This window comes from Ruditapes philippinarum, unplaced genomic scaffold (genome assembly GCF_026571515.1).
Source record: "Ruditapes philippinarum isolate M1 unplaced genomic scaffold, ASM2657151v2 ctg18_1_1_1_1, whole genome shotgun sequence".
Lineage (NCBI taxonomy): Eukaryota > Metazoa > Mollusca > Bivalvia > Venerida > Veneridae > Ruditapes > Ruditapes philippinarum.
The window spans coordinates 165104-186760 of record NW_026861115.1 but is presented as its reverse complement, the minus strand read 5'-3'; the positions used below and the strand labels follow the sequence as shown (position 1 = coordinate 186760).

The following is a 21657-nucleotide window of genomic DNA, read 5'->3' as shown; positions in this document are numbered from 1 at the left end:
CCACAATTTTGAAAATTGCTGAAAAAATGTTGGAGTTATGGAGTTCATATTAAGATGAGTGCTGAAAAATGAGCGGCGAGTTGCATTCCTTTACTAAATAATATATGTCTCAATTGTTTTATTTATTAATTTATTTTATTTTTTTTGGGGGGGGGGAGGGGGGTTGAATGAAGGAAATTGAATTAAAAGCATATACCAAAAATTAAAACATGTTTCAAATGAAAAATACTGCAGTTTACATAGTTGAGAGGTAGGAGGGTTGTAGAGTGGGTAAGGGGGTGGGGCCTGGGGGTATTGACCAATCAACGCGCCGAACTTATGGTCGCCATGGACGATTTTAGTGCAAGAAAATGAGCAAATCTGACTGGAAAAACAAATATAAGAACATTATATTGAGGAACTGTACACATAGATATTTTATCAAATTAATGACATAATATATTGACATTATTAAAACAAAAGACATATTGTGAGCTCTACGACCTTTACATGTCGGTATATAGTCCTCGTGGTATCACATTTTGGAAGATTTATTGAATTTCGAGGTAGCCTAAGACTCGTGTTTGACTGTATAAATAAACGTCCCATGTAGGAATCAATAAACTGACTAATAGTGCTGTCAACATCTGGTCTACCTTCATCATATTTTACATGTATGTGGCGGCCATACATAGATTTACATCAATCAATCTAATATGGAGGTAGTGAATATAAAACACGTTGCACGTAAATTATCGAATTTTCATTGTTTTAAGATGAGACATATTTACAGGTAGATCTGTAATCATTGTTGGGTAACTAACAACTGTTACATCTCATGGTGTGTAATTGATTGTGATATATACACTGGTCGTCCGGCTTTCTAACTTAAATGGTTGTAAAACTCTGTATCAAAGTAATACCAAAACAAATGTCTGTTACAGATTGGATTAAATTTATGTAGCAACGGATATTTACTTGTTAATATCGAAAAAAAAGAAAACAAAGATAAAAACTTGTGAAAATAGCAATGACTACGCAGGAAACAGGGACGGTCATTATAGAGGTGGAAGATGACGACGAAACTACTCTACGTAAACAGCGCATGCGCGAATTTAACGAACTGGTTCACATATTATTTTCCAAACCAGAAAGACTCATATTATATAAAATTCTAAAGGATTACCAACGACGTCGTGACGTCAGGCGTTTAGTCGTCGGTCTAGACCTACTTCTTAGGACCTACGTAAAATTAGAACTACTCAAATATGTTAGATATTTTGTTTGGCAAGGCCATCTCGATGAATTTGATAAATTAACTCAATTCCATATGAAATTTCACCGTCGGCGTCGTCGTCGGAAAAGAAAAGGTCATCTCTTACAAATACCTGGTAAGTAAAGAGTACCGTCCCCCTTTATATAAGACATACTACTAATAGTAAATATTTTAAATAGGGAAGGGCAAATGCAACTTACCGACAAAGTTCATATTTTAATTCGAACGACTTTAGGGAATACTTTTTAATATCAATATGAATAAATTACCCGGCCAATAGCACATATACTAACCAGACTATGAGTCTCACTATTAGGCCCCAATTTAAAGCAGAGCAGGACTATCAGTGAAAGAACATAAACGCTATTAATATAAACGCTCTTATAACATTTAAGTCCAGCAAAGAATGATTCATTGTTCATACGAATGAAATAAATGTCAGTCTGTCAATAAAATCTGTACAATACAATAACGCAGTATTGATCATATCAAGCCTGTAAGATTCTTGCCTTCATCAATTATTTAAAGCAATTGAGGAGTTAGTACTTTTCTTCCTACCCGTAATTACAAGAAAACAATGAAAGCGAACGTTAGTTGTTGCCTTTTTGGGGAAATGATATTTACACATCCGGAAATTAAGCTTTCCTCTCATTAATCAAAAGGAATATATAGTATGAGGGTTCAAAAGAAGCCGTCCACTTCTGGTATGTTCTCATTTTTTTCATAAATTTGTTGTTGGGGGCGATGATGGTGGTGGTAGAAGTAGAGGTATGATGGTGTTAGTGATAGCGATTTTGTTGTTTTTGAAATTGAATGATATAAATTAACAATGTTATATATATATGAAAGGCGATATGTCATTTACGCTATTTAAATGTTGAAATCGTAAATTTGTGAAGGTGAATACGTGAAATACTGAAGTATAAAATGATAAAATCCTGACATGTTGTAATCGTAAATTGATGAATTCATGATGAGAAAATGTCCCTACCGGCCTTTCGTAGTTACCATTTCATAACAAATACGTGTTTTGACTTTGTTTCTATTTTTCGAATAAACAGACACCTACACCTTGTTCCATATTTAAACCTTGTCAAATTGTGAGGACTAATTAAAATGTTTTAAAACAAATCAATTAAATCTGTACAATACAATAACGCAGTATTGATCATATCAACCCTGTAAGATTCATAATTATGTTACATTTAACAATTTTGACCATCGCTTTAAAATGTCTTGTTCTGAAACCCCATACCCGATAAAACGACGTCATGAAACTATGGTAACCATGAATACGAAACATTTGTCTTCATGTTTAATCGGTTATGTTCTGATGAAAATAAACAAAAGACAGATAAAAAAAAGACGTATGTGGAAAGTGTATAAGATCGAACGAATGCGACAGATGTTTTGGAACTGGAAACGGAAATCTATGAAAAACAGTTTTACACTACATTAACTCAATGAATAACTCAAACAATTTGTAAGGTATTACTTAATACTTGCCTTTGAATATTTTAGTCTCCTTTATCAGATGGCGTCACTTTTTTTACATAACTATTCTGTATTTATTTACAACATTTACATTATGTTATAATAACAGTAATAGCCAAGATAGTTGTAAATATTTGATCAAGTGATAACGTGAATCTGAATATCGTATTTTATTCATATAAAACATTCTTAAAGTCTAAAATGCTATAAATCTTACTGGAGACTCTCGTCATTTCAGATTCGATACTATCGAGTATTTAAGTAATAATATCGGATACAATTCATACATCGTTTTTAAGTTGTTTAACCATTTTTACTGTGTAACGATTAATGAAAATTGGTCATTTTCTATTACAGTCATATTTTGATATGACGTTGAAGTCATTTCGTGTAAACATGTATAATTGATGAAGACTTTTAAGTCGAAACGTTAATAAAACAATACATTTTAAATTCAAACTGGGGTTGATATCTATATTTAAAATTACATTAATATTTATTGCAGCTTTTAATGCCAAAATAGGATATGCTAGTTGGTGCTCAAATCTGCCAAGTGTATAACTCAAACTTGGCATCCGTTAATCTCACATTTGATTTAAACACTATCATTCGCAAAGAAAAGAAAACAGCAATCAATGTTAAACTAAATTACTCTATTAGTGCACAGCCTAAAACATGTGTATAAAGAAAAATTACTACCATGGACTAAATAAGAGCATTATCATACAAATCTAGGCAGTTCTTAAGTGAAAAACTTACGTACGACAATCTGAAACGAAACCAAAATATATCATATCATTGTAGATCACAGATCAGAGGCGAGTACTAGTACAATTGGTAGCGGTAGACACGTCAAAGATGTGAGGGTATTTACGGTTCTCAGAGAGAAAGATGAACCGAGCCTCGGATTCTGTGTACGCGGAGGCTCGGAACACGGCCTCGGAATTTACGTCAGTGAAATTGAAGATGATAGTGCAGCAGGTACAAGTTGTGAACATTTATCTTTATTTAGTATATTAAATTTGATCAACGTCTGGCGATGAGTTAAGTTAGAAATGTCTAAAATATTTGATGTTTCGGTCACAATTCTGGTTTGATATATAGCAGTAATGCTCAGGATGCATACAATCGGATATAAATGTGTTTGTTCTTAGTTTTATTTTTTTAGTTTTAAAGCAACAAATCGACAATCGCCCTACAAAGCTGACGAAATAAAACACGCTTTGACAGCGTTATTGTCGAAGTAGGGTTCCCTGTTATATCAACTTCCGGTCGGTATATTACTAGTTTAAAGAACCAAACTTTTACAAACCTTGAAAATGACAAACATACGTCCTACGACGTCTAAGTACATTATTTTACATATTGCTACTGTTTTTTTTTATTTCAATGTAATAGAAACACATTCAGATCAATTGCCCGTCGCTGCATTGGTTCGAATCCTGCCAGGGACCTTGGATTTTTTATGATAGGAACGTCGGTGGTTCTTCTCAGGTACCCGCTCGTACCGGAAATAATGCATGGGGGTATTTGTTAAAGCTGTCAATCCCCATATGACCTTATTTATGTTGGTGTGGCTTGAAACTAAACCAAAAGGCTGGACAGTTGAAAATTTGTCAAATAATTTCCGTATCTATCACAATAGAAGGATTTCTTTGATATTTTTTCTTCTTCTTTTTTTTTGGCAGGCAAAGCAGGAATAGAGGTTGGAGACAAAATTCTTGAAGCAAACAATATTAGTCTTCGTGGAGTGGCAAGCAGCAGTGCTGTCAAGGTTCTCACAGGCTCAAACCGGCTCAAACTTGTCGTTCAGAGGACCAGGAAAGTTCCAGAATGGAGACTATCAAGAGAAAAAACATCATGGTTAGTTTTTTTTTGGAAATAAAGGGAAGTGACTCTTTAAGCTACATGACAGACTTTAATATTGGTTATCTCCTTTTACTAATAGGAGAATTTTTTTTGCAACAAGTGAATTTTATTTAAATTTATGGTTGCTTTTAAGAGTTCCTCTTCTAATATTTCTTATACTCATAAAGTATGATTTAAATGCAGTTCATGAAAGCTTATAGCAAGCTAGACTAGAGCTTAATGCTGCGAGGAAGTTAGGTAGCCATGTTGTGCGTCTGCTATGTTACTAACTCATTAACCTGTTAGATTGGTGGACTGAAATGCTTCCAACTTCATACTGCTAGGCTACGAATCTCATACTTAAGACTGTTACTCTACCTGGTTGTTCTTTTTTCTAAGTTTCAATTTCATGCTGCTGCCTGCTAGACTTAAGGCAGCTGTCCTGCTAAAATACTTACTCCATGCGCCTAGGCTACAGGCATCTTTGCTGGCTAAATACTAATACCATGTTGCTAGGCTTCATGCAGCCGTGCTGCTTAAATACTATCTCCAATATGTAGGCTACAAACTCCGGTGTTTCTCCATGCAGCCAGACTTCTAACTTCATGAGCATTATATAGTTTGGTATTTATACTTTGTATGACAGGTACGACATACATGATAAGAAGTTGATATCGGGAGAGTTTGAAGAATGTGGTATCAGCCACAGTATCCGTGGACTAGATGTCGAGGTTCCAGAAAGAAGGATCAGTCTAAAATTCGGGAAGGCTAACCGTGGCCTCGGTTTCAATATTAGAGGTGGGAGAGAATATGGTTTGGGAATATATGTTTCAAAGTAAGTAAGCCTTTGCATTTCGTTATATAATTTTTGTTTGAATTTTAACCCAGAAACGAATTTAACTATTAAAACTCTGCGCTATAAAATACCAATCTTTATCAAGAAATACCAAGCTATACCAAACTATCAAAGTCAACCCCTAGGTGGGGACACATAATTTTATGTTTAATTCATCATGTATTTATTCAGAGTTGACCGCGGTGGCCCTGCCGAGAAAAATGGTGTCAGAATTGGAGACCAGATTATTGATGTGAACGGTATTCCATTTGAAAACATCACACATGCACATGCCGTGGAGGTCCTAAAAGGAAAGAAACATCTGATTCTTACACTACGGGTAGGACTTTAATACGTTTTAACGTGTGAGACTTTTAATATAAAACTTGTCGTGTAGCATTTGTAATAAAGCGCTTATAATATAGGACTTATTATGCTTGATCTATTTACGGATCAGCTCGTTATAAAGTGTAATTTCCTGTACATTTAACTAAATTGGGACTAAAAATGAGTTCCTAATAAGCGATAATTCCTTATAACCGTGTTCGCTATAACCGTATTTTTATATTAAAGCTACATGTCTCCAGAGGAGTCAAAATATTTCAATGAAATAAAAAGTAAAAAGTTTCAAGATTAATGTAATATTTTACATATTATGTGTGATTAATAAGTGAAGTTTATTTTATACTTATAAACGACATATTTTTGAAAATATGCGTTTTTCCTGTTTCCGTATTTTCACTGTGAAAAATTTATTTTTCATTGTATTGAAACATATTTTCCGTTTATTCTGCTGTCTTTTCAGACTTCTGTTCTTAATTTAGACAAACGGTGTAATTTTAAACGTTTTATTAACATTTTTACTGCATATACATTTACATTTGAATTTTTACTGCGTTTTTATTATTTTATTAAGGATATGGGTCGTTTTCCTGTGTATAAAGAATTATATGCGGAGTACACATGGAGTGATGGACATTTGAGACAAGGTTTGTAATATCAAACTCACGAGGGATGTATTTTTCTGACTAAAATGATAAACTGACAAAACAGAGAGGATTAGCCTTAGAAAAGAACTGTTAAAACAGTAACCAAGAAAATATTTGTAGGCTTTACCTAAATTTACTTATAGTATAAAAAATAACATGATGAAAAAAAACACCTAAATTTAAGCATGTTAGTTTAAATTGACATTTTATTTCACAGCAAAAATATTTGATATAACTGAATTTGTAAGAACAAAATATGTTCTATAATTTAAGGATCGAGTACAATGAGTCTACAAGACATTCACGTTGAGAACGAGGTTCCGAGTCGAGCCGAAAGTGTTGCAGACTTATTCTCGAGCAGGAGAAAACCAAGCGCCATACATAGTGAAATATTCCTTCCAGGTGAACAGCAACCTCAAAAAGCTGGTACCAGTAGATCAAGTAATGATAACATACACCTTATGAACACTGACGATGATTCAGATAGTCTTATTGATCTGGATCAGTGGGCGCAAGATATTCAAGACGAAGACATAGGACGTGAAAACAAAGCTTACGTCAACGATGAAGACGATGCTGACAAAGAAAATCATATTCATAAAACAAAGAAGAAACGTACATATATTCATAAAGTGACTCGATCAAACCAGCCCGAGATTCCACCTGATTATGATACTGTCGATGATCATGATAACGCTGATGATATAGAAGATCATATGGATGACCATTTGCAAAAGGAGTATGATAGACCAGATATGATTTATGCCAAGATAAACAAGCGTGATAAAAGATATGCTTCAACTAGTAGGTTAAATGTTATAAGTCATACCGATGAAGAAAAACAAAAATCGGAAGTAAACACTGTTTACAAAAGTGTCACACACGTGTCGTCTCAACAAGATTCTGCTTCTGAAAGATCTTACAAAGGAACTGACAACAGACCAAGCTCATCTAACGAAGATCTTCATTCTGTTACTCCTAGTATTGATGGTGCGCTTTATTCAACCATAAGAAGGCTTAGTGGCGGTTCTTTTAAGAACTTAACCGGATCGTCTTTGAGTATATTTGATTCCAATCAGAGCACGAAAGGCAGTGATACTAGTAAAAACTTCGCGAGTCTGGAGTTTAAAGTTCATTCAGAGGAAAACTTACATAGCAGACGAAAAAGTGTGAGTTATGCTGATAATCATAACAGTGACAGTGAAGAGGAACACGGAGCAGGCTCGTATGATTTGACAAGCCCATATTCTATCCCAACAAGGAACACGGAAGAAGCTATCTTCTCAGTTCAGGCTAGACAAACTCAAGCCGCTCCGTCAAGCTCATACGACAATTACGGCTCAAACATTCCTGACGAAAACAATATGGACAGAGATGCTCTTGAAAAAAGGCTAAAAGAATTAAACGAAAGACAAACAAATATTGGTTTACAAGAGTTGAATACTTTGGACAGAAACGAGGATCGAGGTTTGTCCCTTTCATACTTTTCCTTTTCCATTCATTAAATATTCATGCCAATAAATATTCATGTATTAAATATTCATGTCAATGAATATTCATATCATAGAATATTCATGTTATTAAATATCCATTTAATTTAATCCTAACTTATTTGAGAATCCATTCCTTATGAGTAAAACGTTTTCTAAAGTCAACGCGAGGACTGGGTCAGTGAGTGTTACAGTTTGCAGTTGAAAACAATGGTTAAATTGTGTTATAATGTTTTATAATTACAGACGACTTTAGTAATGATGGTAACAAAATTATTTCCTTCATCAGACATTGAATGTACAGCTGTAGTGTCACTTTGTTACACATTACCCCAAATCACAACACAATGCAGTTTGTTTTTTGTTCAAATAACATCTATGCACTTACTCATAAATATAAGTTAAAGCAATGTCCGTCGATTTCGTTGGATGGTTGTGACATGTATTTGTTTTTTGGTGGTTAGTGTAAATTTATGAGTTATATACTTTTCAATTTCCCAACACCATTGTGAGTGTAGTATTAAGGTTTGACCGTGTATAAACAGTTATTTGATATATAACCTACGTCTAGCTAATCACGTTATATAACCTTTTATACCGGGTCATATAACCTGTAAAAAATCTTTAAAGGAGCTCCACTAAGGTTCAAAAGTCTAAAAAGCATACAATTGAATTTCTCAGATCAGCAGATGCATTTAAAGCAGAAAGATATGCAAAGGGTATCTTAAGAAATATAATCAGATATAAATTGATAATCTTATTATTGTGCTATTTTTAGCAAAGTCTTGCAACATTTCAATAATAAGAATTTTTTCCGGAAAAAAACGCAGTGAATGAATAATCTGAAATGTTTTTTTGTCCTGACCTACGTCCATCAAATTGATCATTAATCTCAAAAAATTATTTCCAGTCCCTGTCAAAAAAAACTTTGTGGAGTCCCGTTAATACTGTTAATATATACGCAACTTCGGTTTTAAAATTGATCATTTACCCTGAAAATTGAAAAAGGGCCAGGTAAAAATCAGCCAGTGGCAGTTAAACATGTAATTACAAAAAATTTTTTTTACGTATTATGTAGTTTCTAGGTCGATTCTTCTGTTAACTTATCTTTCATATTGTATACATGTACTTTAAAGATTTAAAAACTTAACATGCAATTATAGTGTTTAATGTAGACTTTTCTCAGAGTATGAAATATATACTAATACATGTAGATCTATTTCTTATTGAACAAACTGAATTGAGATGTTATTTATTGTGTATACAAACTTGACGCCACGGGCGAGAAATATGATTTATATACTATATGTGATGATTATTTCGCACGTGTTTAATTTAAACTGAAAATGAACGCCACTTTTATTTGAGAAAAGAACATATATTTCGAGATAATTACTGATTTCAAAATCGATTTTTTTTTAGTAAAAGATAAAATCAAAACGTTGTATTTTAAGGATCAACATGAAATGAATAAATACAATCATTTAACAAACCAATATCATATGTTCAAACTGTATTACAGACACCAGTGTCTACAGTGGAAGTGTCAGAAAAAAAGGAAAGTGGAAGTCATTAAAGAATAAAATTAAAGGAAGTCTTCGGTTGCGATCTCCACGACATTCAAGTATTTTTGTCTTTTAGTATATTTTAGACCATAATGAACATATGTATGACAGTTTAGTTTCTGTGAGTTTGAATATATTTTATCAATGGTCGATATCGCGATCATGATGATCATATTAGGAACCATGGTCGTGGAACGCATCGAACCAACAATACTTTGGTTGACTAGAAAACACCTAAATTAGCCACCATTTCCCTCACAATGTAGACAAATTATCAAATTGAATTCTACTTTAGCGACATTAAATAAACTGCAATTATTTGATATACATGTTACACCAGTATACTTACACAATATTCCTAATTGTATAGACGTCATATCACAGGGTTTTTTTTTTATTTCAGAAAAAGAAGATTCAAGTGTAATGCAGTCAACAGGTATTTTTTTCAAAACTAAATAGAAAACGTAATACTTTCGATGGATATATCAAAACTAGATTTATAACTTGTTTGCAAACTTTAAGATAATGTGTTCAATCAGTTTTCGCTGAATGTGATTTTTTTATTGAGCAAAGTAACTGAAATTTGACTAAGAAATCTGGCTAAGAAAATACTTATTTTCGATATACATTGTAATTTTTAGTGAATCTGTTCATTATGATGTGTACATTTTCCAAGTGTATCGGTTGATCTAGTATGTAAGAAGATACACGTCTTAATATCAATAAAACTAAATAATCATTTTGTTTCAATGTCATTTCTTAGATATTTTTTACAGTTTTTAGAATTTTTAGAAATACTATCTGAAATTTCTTAAAATCTGAAAATTCTAAAAACTGAATGTAAATTCTTCACGAAAAAAATGTCTTCGAATGTTTCGCGAATAAACAACGCTGGTATATTTACATACAGATTATTTATCAGTGTAGGTATACCCATGTGAATAACCAAGAGATATAATACTTTCAGATATTCCAGCATACTCTACAGGACTAACACACGAATGGACATCGGAGAAGATAGATAGTGTAAATATGGCTATGTTAGAAGAAGCCGCAGAAAAACTCCTCACTGAAGACGAGTTTAAAACTGTGAAAAGACATATTAAATCAGTAATTACTTTTTAACTACACAATCAAGCTTACTTTTAAGCGTTTAACTTTTCCACTTTTGTTTTATCTAATCAATTCAGTTAGCTTTAGAATTTAAATTTTCTGAGCCAGTTTAACTCGTTGCAACTTTATACTAAGATTTAACAGCTAGCAGTTAAATACTCGTATACCTTTTCAAGATTCTCGCCAGCTGGCGACGACAGGAGTGTATCTTGTAAGCAAACAAGGTCCTGACAGCACCGGGCCATCCCTTGTCAGTACCAGTCGATCTGATTTGATCGGTGTCACATTTAATGTGATTTCTCCTTATTTTCTCTTGCAAAAATGATCGTGCATAGTTACTACCATTTAAAATAAAAGTGAGTTTGTTTCACCACGGAATGCGTTTATAAGTAAACTATCTTCACTTTGGCTCCTTAACCATTCTTAACACATTTTCTCTCATAATTAGTGATTATTGGTTTTTATTTGTTTGGGTCGTCAGACCAAACAAATAATGGTAGCGAAATTTCAGACCCTGGTTTTTATTTGTTTGGGTCGTCAGACCAAACAAATAATGGTAGCGAAATTTCAGACCCTGATGTGCTTATTTGCAAATACCGAAAGTAGTCCAAATTACTATCGCCGGAAAATTAAGGGGAAATCACTGCGTAAAGATTGTCAAATGACAGGCGCATTAATTTATAAGCCATTCTCGGGGAAGAAAAAATAGTTTCCGATTGGTCGAAGATTTCTAATATTGTGTTATTCTTTACAGATAAACATGCTTATATTAAGCTTCATGATTATGTACATCAGTGTTAATCAACAGGTTTACGTAAAAATGAAACAAACAAACAAACAAAACCATGAAATTAATTAATGGGTTAACAAATCCCTAATTAGCATATATTATTTTACTAACTTTCAGCTGTTATCTCTAATACATTATAAATTTCCCCGGTTTTTTATCAACGACATAGTTAAATCTGGAGTTCAAATCCCGGATAAGGCAAACTTATTTTAATTGTTAAAGCCAAATAAACATTGAATTGAATATCAGTGTTCCAATTACCCTTATAGCCAATTTACTACAGTTATAACACTGGAAACAGCATTGGTGGCACTATACAAAAACAAATTGGTTTATAATCTCACAACCTTCACCTTTCTGACATTCTGAGACCCAAACAAATTCAGCACCTTCTGTGCTTTGATTTTACTTGACTTTAATTTCCGGATTGTTTGTTGTTCTAAAATAAATATACAGTTATGTGCAAAATTTAATGTAAAAGATCTCATTCAGTTCTTCCTCAACAGTTTAACTGGCTAGGAAATGACGAATTTATCTTAAAATTGGGGTTAACTTTAAATCCCTATTGCGTATATCATTATTATTTTACTAGAACTATTTCAGTCATGTGTTATAGCTCTAATACATGTATATAATTTCCCCGGTAATATTTTAATCAATACGACATCAAGATAATATTTCAAAAATGGCTATTATGTATAGCACTATGCGCCTTTCATGTACAGATATTAAATTTTCAAAGCTAGCACACCAGTGAACTATATAGCTTATAAAATTTGTAATTCATTTGTTAAGCCGTTAAGGGAATACTCAAAAGTTGAACGTGCGGTTCATGTTAAATTTATATTAGATAGAGGACCTATTATTTTCATAATTAAGGCTATACAGAGATGGATGTTTAGGTTTAATTCCCCAGGGTAAGGCGGAGTAATGGCGGTAATGGATAATGGTAAAGCTAGATTTATGTTAAGCAACACGATTTTCTAGTTCATACTACAGCTCACTACAAAACATGATTCAGGGGAATCGGAAGAAAAATTTTATTTTATCTATATAATGCAAAGAGAATGAATTTTTAAAAAGAACACACAGTATTTATAGTGATGAGCTGATAAGTATATTAACTCACAAGAGAAACAAGTCAATGTAATTTCATAAAAATATAATATAAATATGTGTTTCCCGCTATTTAATAAATAATCAGACCAGTTTTGAAGTAATATTGAATGATTTATTTACCCCAGTGTTTATCTTAGTAATGTAATTATACAATAAGTCTCTCTTCTTTAAGTTCTCTATCTTTTCATAGGGCATGTTTAGTATAATATATATATATCATTAATTAAAATGTTCCTAATGTTAAAACAACATTTAACCAACATTATTAGTTTAATTTTTAATAAACTTATCAAATATGTCAAAAATCGTGAATAAATTGCAATTGTATTTCTCTTTCTCCATATACATGTAGACTAGTTTATAATTGTGAAAATTGAATTTATAGCGATTTCATTTTTTTTGTTCAATATATCACACAAAATGGTTTAAATTTTTTGTAACTTTATAGCGATTTCATTTATTTCAATTTTTCTTTTCAATATATCTTAACTCGTGATTAAAATTGTTCATTTATTTATAACGAATTCATTTAAACATGTTTCCATACATTACAAATCTCGATTAAAATTGTTATTATATGAACTAAGGTAAGGAAGTACATTTTAGAGTGGTTTAATGTTTCTCTAAGCGAAGAATTAATTTCTTATTTGATGGGTGAATTATGTACATCATATAATAATTAATATTGAAATCAGACAAAAGAGAATTTTATATCAAATTTCTTCAGAAATATATTTTCTTCCCATCATATTTTATATTATAACATACTTTTATATTGCATTGGCAGGTTGGATACATTTTATTTGTTCATACATTTTGACTAAACTGGACCATGGTCATAAAGTATGTAAACAATGATAAGAATATCCACAATTTAGACCACCCCGCAATTAAGACCACTTTGGTCCAGTCTCAATGGTGATCTCAATTGAGGATTTTTACTGTATTTTAATTCCTTCTTCTTTTATAAATGTTTTATATATATATTATATGATTGCCTACGTTTCAGTATCATCAAAGTCACGAACTAGGAAGACTTGTGGAAGTTTTGTTAGAAATACTTGATGATCCAGAGAAGTTAACCTTAATCAAGGATGTCAGGTGAAAACTTAAAATGAATTCTTTAAGATCCATATACACACATTCTAAACTGTTTATCTTCAAGTCGTTAACTTGACGTAAACCTTTACAATGCTGGTGGGAAATTGAATCTACCCATGCCACCATAGCAGACCAGCATGTCCATGGGGAAGGTAAATGGAAATAGCTTCATAGCAAACCGTCTTCAATAGTATACAATTAATGACAAAAGGAACAGTTGTTATTCATTGCTTTGTCTGTCTGTGTCAATGTATTCTACAATGTCTAAATATAGAACAACTCTGTATGAAAATATATAACAAAATAACATATACATGTATCCGTTAGAGTGGCTGTATATAAAAACAAAGATTAATGAATCTTGAAGAAATGGCATAAAATGTAACAAATTTTCAGTCGAGATATGTACCTATTTTACACATCAGGTTCATTCCATTTTATACGCTAAATTCAAGCCATAAATAACTTGGAATCTGATTTTGAATATGCATATTTTATAAATGTATTTTAAAACACAAAGCATCTTAGTGTATCTAATTAAATCAACAAATTTCTGAATTTGTAGAGGAGTTATTTATTCACATGACAAAGGTCAGTTTGACAACATGGTGAACCATTTTGAGATAGAGGAAGCTTACCAGAAATTATCTATGAAACTACATCTTCCACTGAACCACAAACCACAGAAAAAACCACGAAGAAAACTTATTACGACTGAGATAGGTATAGTACCTCTCTTTATATAGTATATTATGTGGTCGTCTGCAGACAGCAGTAATGTCATGGATATGTCATTTCCTTTCGTATATATAAACCATTTAATACATTTATACAGGTTTCTATGTTGTCTGCAACAAAATGTTAGATAATGTGATCTCAAGTAATGATTTCATTTGTTAGATAACTCTAAAGGAAAAAAAAACAGTGACTTGCATTGTTCATGTAGGTGTGGGAATACTATCGGGATTGTTTACGGATTATAATTATGTGGTTCTTCTCAGGTACCCCCTCTTGTCTGAAATAATGCACCTTAGAAGGAAATAAAGAAATACCAAATAATCCGCCACTACGTCCTCCCGTCTGTAGTGGTAGAACGTCCGTTCGTTCGCCTGTTCTTCTGTCCCTTTATTTATTTATACATTCGTACTTTTGTTTGGTCACTTAAAGTTTGTAATGATTTATTTACTTTATAAACTGTGTTTTTGGCGTAGGCGGAAGGGCGGTAGAAATATGGTATTTTCTGAAGTGATACACTAAATTTCTTTGATCATTTTAAAATATTATTTATGTTTTAGATTTTAAAATAAGAATAAACATTATGCCAACACTAAACAGTTGCCGCGATTTGCTTTAATATTTTACATTACTATCTCATAGAAGAACAATTCTGTCTGCATTGATTTCATCTCAGACTATTGTTCTTTCTTGGAGCCTTTACATGACACCGTCTGTAATAATTGCCTATCTTTTATACAATTTACTTACTAGATTTGTCGATCGATCTAGCTCTCTGTCTATGTGAGTGCTCTGACGGTGGATACGAATTCCTGATAATAAGATTTCCCTCGATATTTTCCCCAAAATGTTTGTATGGAGATGTACTGAAGACGTCTTTACTGTCATTTAATAATCACTAATGCCAAAACTAATCCACCGGGCAAAATACATGAATATAACAAGTATAATTGACATTTCATTGACTATAAAACTTCTGAAATTAGCGATTCATTTATTATTAATACATAGTGAAACAGATAAATATAAGATATGTATAACGTTGACAAAAGGATTGACAAAGCCTGTTACTTTTAACACTAACATGTGATACACACAAAAATATTCGTAGCTCAATTTTCAAATGCAAACCTTTTTCTTATCAATAAAAGAGAGAAGAAAAAATTCAATGATTGCCAGACAATTTTGATAAATTTCTATGTTGTAACTTTTTATTTCACTTAAATCATCTGGATTTTTGGATTCAGCATCTTACATCTTTTTATAAAGTTAAAATAAATGACATTTTTTACAAAATTGTTCAATAATCAAGACACATTTTCAATATAATAAGACAAGTACATTGTACACAAACAAGAATTATTATTTGGCGCGCTTTTTATTTAGTATCTTTTGAAACGTTTCTTTGCAAATAATAAAAAGAAAATAAGTTTAGTTTAGTGTAAGATCGAAATATATTCCGATCTTACACTGAACTAAACAAATATCCTGTATATAAATGACACGCAAAAAACAACCAATCTCTATGATTTATCGTTATGGCAATGTAATAATTATAAAGTACTTATTTAATCGTAAATAAATGTCTTAATTTATCATGTTTAGATAAAATCGTATCATATTTCGTACAATAAATCATACAGTAATGCAATCAGAATCATTTTCAGTTTTTCATCATAACTCGATAATAAAAACAAAATGATATGATTTTATTTTTCCTGTGTAGATATGCAGTTTTAAAAAGTTGAGTTGCATGAAAACAAATATATGTTTCGAGTGATCCAGAAGTACTTAAACTACAAGTTGTTTCAGATAACCTTTTGTTTTAATTGAACGCGTTAACATCATCTTTTTTGTAGTGATTGTATAAAGTTGTGTAATATTCTGAACTATTCCATATGAATTTTTATGTTGTTTATTTTTAATATAACCAATATTCAATGTCATCAGTTTCAAAATAGCATAGCAACCAGTGCGCCAAATATTTCGACGCTTTTGAAAGACATGTAAACAGTTTCTATTACATTATATCATATTCATTATATCATATTCATGAGTTATAGAGCCAAAGTGATATTGAAAATGGAACTATGTTATTGAAGTGATTCTGTTTGTCTACACTAACTGAACATTTTTAATGAAAAAACAAAAACACTTTTTATTAAAATTGTAATAATCATGCTTTTATATTCATTTAAATAAAGATGAGATAATGCCTGTTATTTGGCTGATAATCTTTTTCTGTAGCACAATTTCTCATGCTAATATTGAAATTACTTTGCTTTGCATCCAGAAACACCATCCGAAGTTCAAAGTGCCGATATAAGCCTCCATTCTGGTGAAGGTATATTACGTCTTGTCTGTCTATTGTTGTTGCTGTCGTTGTTTTTGTTGTCGTTGTCGTCGTCTTTAATATTTGTCGTCTGAAATTCCCTGTTTCAAACCACTTCCGCCCTTGCATGTTTTGATATTATCACTGTTTTCCTTAATTCTTTACAGTATCAAATAGGAAATATATTAAGGGTAACAATATAAAACGTAAAGCTAGAATCACTAGAAGCAATGCGCATGTGCAACGCAAGCAGAGACACATCCGGTTTACAGAGCCGCTTTCCATTCAGCACCAAAATGGCTTAAATTGTAAGAATTAGCAGTCGTATCTAGTTCTTTATTTATATCGAACAGTTAAACATGTTAAACAATCACGAATCTAGTTATAAGTATAGAGGCGAATAGGTGTTTCAAATATATCTGAGTGCGACAACTCAAAAATTACTGATAAAGAATTATTTGAAGTAATGCCGTTGCATATCTCGCATGACGTCATGATATGACGTCAAATATGGCAAACATTTTTATCTAAAATGAAACTACATAATATTGCAAAGATGTGCCTGGCCAAGCTATTTCTTAATTAATGCATATATTTATCCAATCGTGTTTTGTCAATTCTGGTGTCGAGTTATCAAGTAAGAGACGCACTAAGTTTAAATGTCTAAGACAGTTTACCTGATCTGATTATTTATATAAAACAAGTTTGAATTAAATTCAAATATTATAATTTTAAATATGGGAATTGCATATCTATTATATTTGGGTTATAATTGCCCATTCAAAGCCTTAAGAAAAAAAACAGAATAGTGCATTTTCTCATCTTTATTGATTTTAAACTTTTGTTTCAGCTGATAAAGAATATACTTATCATTTTTTAAAGATTTTTGTGTATTAAATTTTTAACGTTTTGAAAAATATGTTTGTTATTTTTTACATTTCGGAGCATGGATTTTAAATATCCTTTATTATACATGTCTTTTTGTAACTGTATTTTTTATATAGATCTTATTTTTCAACACAAGAGACAATCAAAAGCATGACACATTCAAATCAACATTAAATCTATTGCATAATTCAGTATGATGTACAATAAGAAAACAAAATGTCAATATAAAATTAAAACAAATACAAATTTGTATATTGTCACCATAAAGTTTGTGTATTTAAAGAAAGTCCCATTTGAAATGAAAAAACAAGTTCTAAAGTCATATGATTTTCATTTCTTTTAAAGTAATATGTTATGTTTAAGTCTTAGATCAATAAGTATTTCTATATATAAACAGCTGCAAATTTTAATCAAGTTCTTTTCTGGTATATAAAATGTACACATTCTTTGGTAGATATATAAACTTGATTAATTTATATCATGTATACATATAAGATATGTTGGTTTATCGGTGATATAGCGGAAGATGGACATTTTCATATCAAGACAATGGCTCGATCAAACAAACAGAGAGATGTCGTTAGTGTAATGAAGGAAAATGTAGAAGAATCTAAAGTGAAACTAACTTCACCGAAAAGATTCACATCCCCGCAACGGCAGGTGAGACATGTCTTAGTTAATCAATTATTTAACAAACATTGCATAAAATTGGTTTGATCAAATGTGCCAATTGTGAATTGAGTATACCAAATGTAAACTAACTAAACGCGTGTCAGATGTGACTTGACACACGGTATAGTTAAGAAATGTAAACTGATTAATAGTGTTGAAAATTAGAATAAAATACAAATAGACGTGTTTTGAATAAGTATATTTAAATGCATGAATATCAGGCGTGCAATATAACTCACGTGCCTTTATATTATAAAGATATTCGGGAGACTGCTGACATTATCAATTACCGCCAAAATCATTACTTATGGTGGCTGATTTCTGCCATTTCGTGTCTTTGTGTCTTCGCCACTGAAAAGTCGAAGGCACGATAATATACCCACTAATCGTGTCTAGCTTTCGCATTATGAGGCGAAAATCCAATCTACGGTTTCTGACCTGTATGAGCGGACGTGGATAAAATTTTTAGATGCTTTATTTCTCAATACAAAACATTGAATGCATTTATTCCAGCTATGCTCTAAATTTCAAAAAAATGTAAACTTAATCTAATATATATAATGTTATAATTACTAAAATGCCACCTTTCCTTTACAATTGTATAAATAGATCAAATTGGAGAGTTCAAAATCAGGAAAAGGAATCGAACCGAAGCTCTATTAGTTACAAACAAAAATCTGGAAGAAAATTTTCCACTTAAAATTTTGGACTCACTAGTATTGTGTATGCATTTGTTACTTGTAGGGACGTATAACAGAAGAAAAATCAGCACTAGACGAATTTCAATACCTTGACCTTGAACATTTAGAAGAAGGTTCTTGTATAGCTGCTTTCAGGTAGGTGTTCGTTTACTTGACACGTGTCACGGTTTTGTTAAATAAAAAAAGTTTATAGAATGTTCGGTACAGCTAATCCATGTAAATATGTGCCGCTTACGGTACAGCTAATCCATGTAAATATGTGCCGCTTACGGTACAGCTAACCCATGGAAATATGTGCCACTTACTTTACAGCTTATCCACGTAAATATGTACCGCTTACGTAAAGCTAATCCATGATAATATATGCCACTTACTTTACAGCTAATCCATGTAAATATGTGCCGCTTACGGTACAGCTAACCCATGGAAATATGTGCCACTTACTTTACAGCTTATCCACGTAAATATGTACCGCTTACGTAAAGCTAATCCATGTAAATATGTGCCACTTACTTTACAGCTAATCCATGTAAATATGTGCCACTTACGGTAAAGCTAATCCATATAAATGTGTGCCACTTACTATGCTAGACAATAGATGTCATTGTCAACTTTATTTCTTGTTTCCATTTATCAAATTTCTGTTAGACTGCAAATATATTATTCTCTTTATTCATTGTCTATATTAGTAAAGTTTAGAAAGTTCTATACTCCAATCATTTGTAAAACCCAAATTGTCCGCGTCAAGTAATGTGTGGGAGATAAAATCATAACCTGGAAAGTGTGTCTTGTTTTACTGTCCAATTGTTTCCGTTCATCTGAACCGAAATTGCACTGGTTTTATTTACAAGGATACAACCTTTTTTCTTCTTTTTTCACATTGAATTTTATTTCGTAATATATAGATCTCGGTATTCTTGCTGTTTCGTACATAAAATACAAAATTTGACAAATTCCTACTGATTTGTTACATGTGTGATCCTCGTTTAGAGGACTTCAAAATCAGACGCTGTCAGAGTTATCTACAACATCGTGTTACCCATAACAACCATTTTATCATTTGCAAGAAATAGATGATTCTTATCCACAATTAATATTAGAATGTTATACTTATAATCATAAAAATAATGTATCGATTTGATTATTACATTGATAAATAATTATTATAATAAGTATAAATCACTGGAAGGATATATTGTTGATGAAAAGATAATTATAGAATTTGATATAAAAATAATTAAAATATACAATTCATGAATTAAAGGGAGATACAATCTACATACCAGTAAGTCATGGCCATGGTATGGTCATAACTATTAGATTACCTGTACAGAGTAAATAGTTTATTGGTATTTAAGAATACAACCTAACAACTATAGTTTTCACCCGCAAGACGGAGATTTTACTAATTCAAAAGTGAAAGTTCCGACCATTTTCCGGGGGGGGGGGGGTTACGATGTTAATTGTTTATCAGAAAATGGTTGCTTTAAAGTGTTCTTTAGCAAGTTTTCCTTATCATACAGTTAACTTTACAATGTTACTCAATCATAACTTAATTTTCTTGTTCTACACATTTTGTATGTACTGTAATGTTATTTGTATGTTTCAGTGATAGTGGATCTCATGGATCTGGTGAAGTCGAGAAACCCCCAGGAAGTGTCATAGTTCATCTTTCAAAAACTAAAAAATCTATCGGTATTAAGTCACCTTTTATTCATATGATGCTCAAAAAAATCAAAATATAAACATTAATAATTATCTAAAACACAAATTTTTAAACATCTAACACATTTATATGTTCTAAAAATTGTATTTATATGATAAAGTATATCACCTATTTGTGCTCAGAAATGATACCTGTAATGCTTTTCAAAAATTAATTACATTTTATCCATTTGAAATAACTCACTTTTATTAGATAAGCGTATTAAATTGAGTCTCAAGTGATCTGATATTCTGTTACTAACACTAACTTTGTTCATTCACTTGGTTAATGTCAGGTATTGACTTTGTTGAGGAAATGGTTGGAGGCGTGACAGAGGTGAAGATACATAAAATACACCCAGATGGGGCTGCTAATGATGATTGCGATATACAGGTACTCCTTAACACATAACCGGCTAAATTTGTATGCCTTGACTATGGAACTAATACTATTATCAAAATGCTAAATTCAATCAGCCAACAGTGTAGTAACTGGTCTGATCACATTAATGATGCGGCTTGCTTGGCTCTGTATAGTTGCAAGTGATAGTTGGCAAATCTTTTGTAGCATGTGCAAATGCTTAGATAAAAAAACATGCAATTGAATAAATAATGATTAAGTTTGTTTTGTATCTAACATTATAAATATATGCCTTTCATATTTAGACATATCTATCTCTGTTCCTTTTGCAAAATAAAAATAAGTATAGATACTTATCAGTGAAAAAACTGTCAAAATTAAAATGTTTGCAGCGTGATGTGTTAATGTGATTATTGCCATGGTATTCTCTAACTTAAATAACCGGTTTTCAGGTTGGTATGGCTATACTCGCTGTAGACAGACATAAAGTTGCTGGCTTGTCACTAGAGGAGGTCTGTGCTATAATAGATACATCATATGTGGACAAGCAACATGTTAGCATGAAACTTGTACTCCGTAAACCGAACAGTACAAACTTTTGATATACGGCTGCCTTCGTTTTCTTTGTATTTTTCTTCGTTTGATCTAAATAAATATCAACAACA

The 21657-nt window shown here is 31.7% G+C and overlaps 1 protein-coding gene across 6 annotated transcripts; it reads left to right on the top strand.

Moving 5' to 3' along the window:
- The first annotated feature begins 966 nt into the window (after positions 1–966).
- Positions 967–21657, top strand: LOC132714569 (PDZ domain-containing protein 7-like). 6 transcript variants are annotated; one of them, XM_060697456.1, is made up of 19 exons: positions 967–1370; positions 3554–3730; positions 4438–4612; positions 5244–5432; positions 5625–5772; positions 6349–6421; positions 6695–7888; positions 9434–9535; positions 9880–9912; positions 10444–10586; positions 13508–13599; positions 14165–14322; positions 16628–16678; positions 16834–16974; positions 18075–18214; positions 18971–19062; positions 20537–20622; positions 20928–21025; positions 21445–21657. In XM_060697456.1, the coding sequence occupies exons 1-19, from the start codon at positions 1010–1012 to the stop codon at positions 21592–21594; spliced, it is 3603 nt and encodes a 1200-aa protein (XP_060553439.1). In that variant the 5' UTR covers positions 967–1009; the 3' UTR covers positions 21595–21657. The 6 variants fall into 6 exon arrangements, with proteins under 6 accessions (XP_060553439.1, XP_060553441.1, XP_060553440.1 ...); XM_060697462.1 differs by lacking the exon at positions 967–1370 and adding an exon at positions 1774–1959; XM_060697458.1 differs by lacking the exon at positions 9434–9535.

Bases quoted from the DNA above. Each gene is read 5' to 3' on its own strand.
- LOC132714569 (XM_060697456.1), top strand. From the start codon at position 1,010: ATGACTACGCAGGAAACAGGGACGGTCATTATAGAGGTGGAAGATGAC. The intron at 4,613-5,243 runs GTTAGTTTTTTT...TTTGTATGACAG, and splicing joins TCAAGAGAAAAAACATCATG to GTACGACATACATGATAAGA. The intron at 9,536-9,879 runs GTATTTTTGTCT...TTTTTATTTCAG, and splicing joins GCGATCTCCACGACATTCAA to AAAAAGAAGATTCAAGTGTA.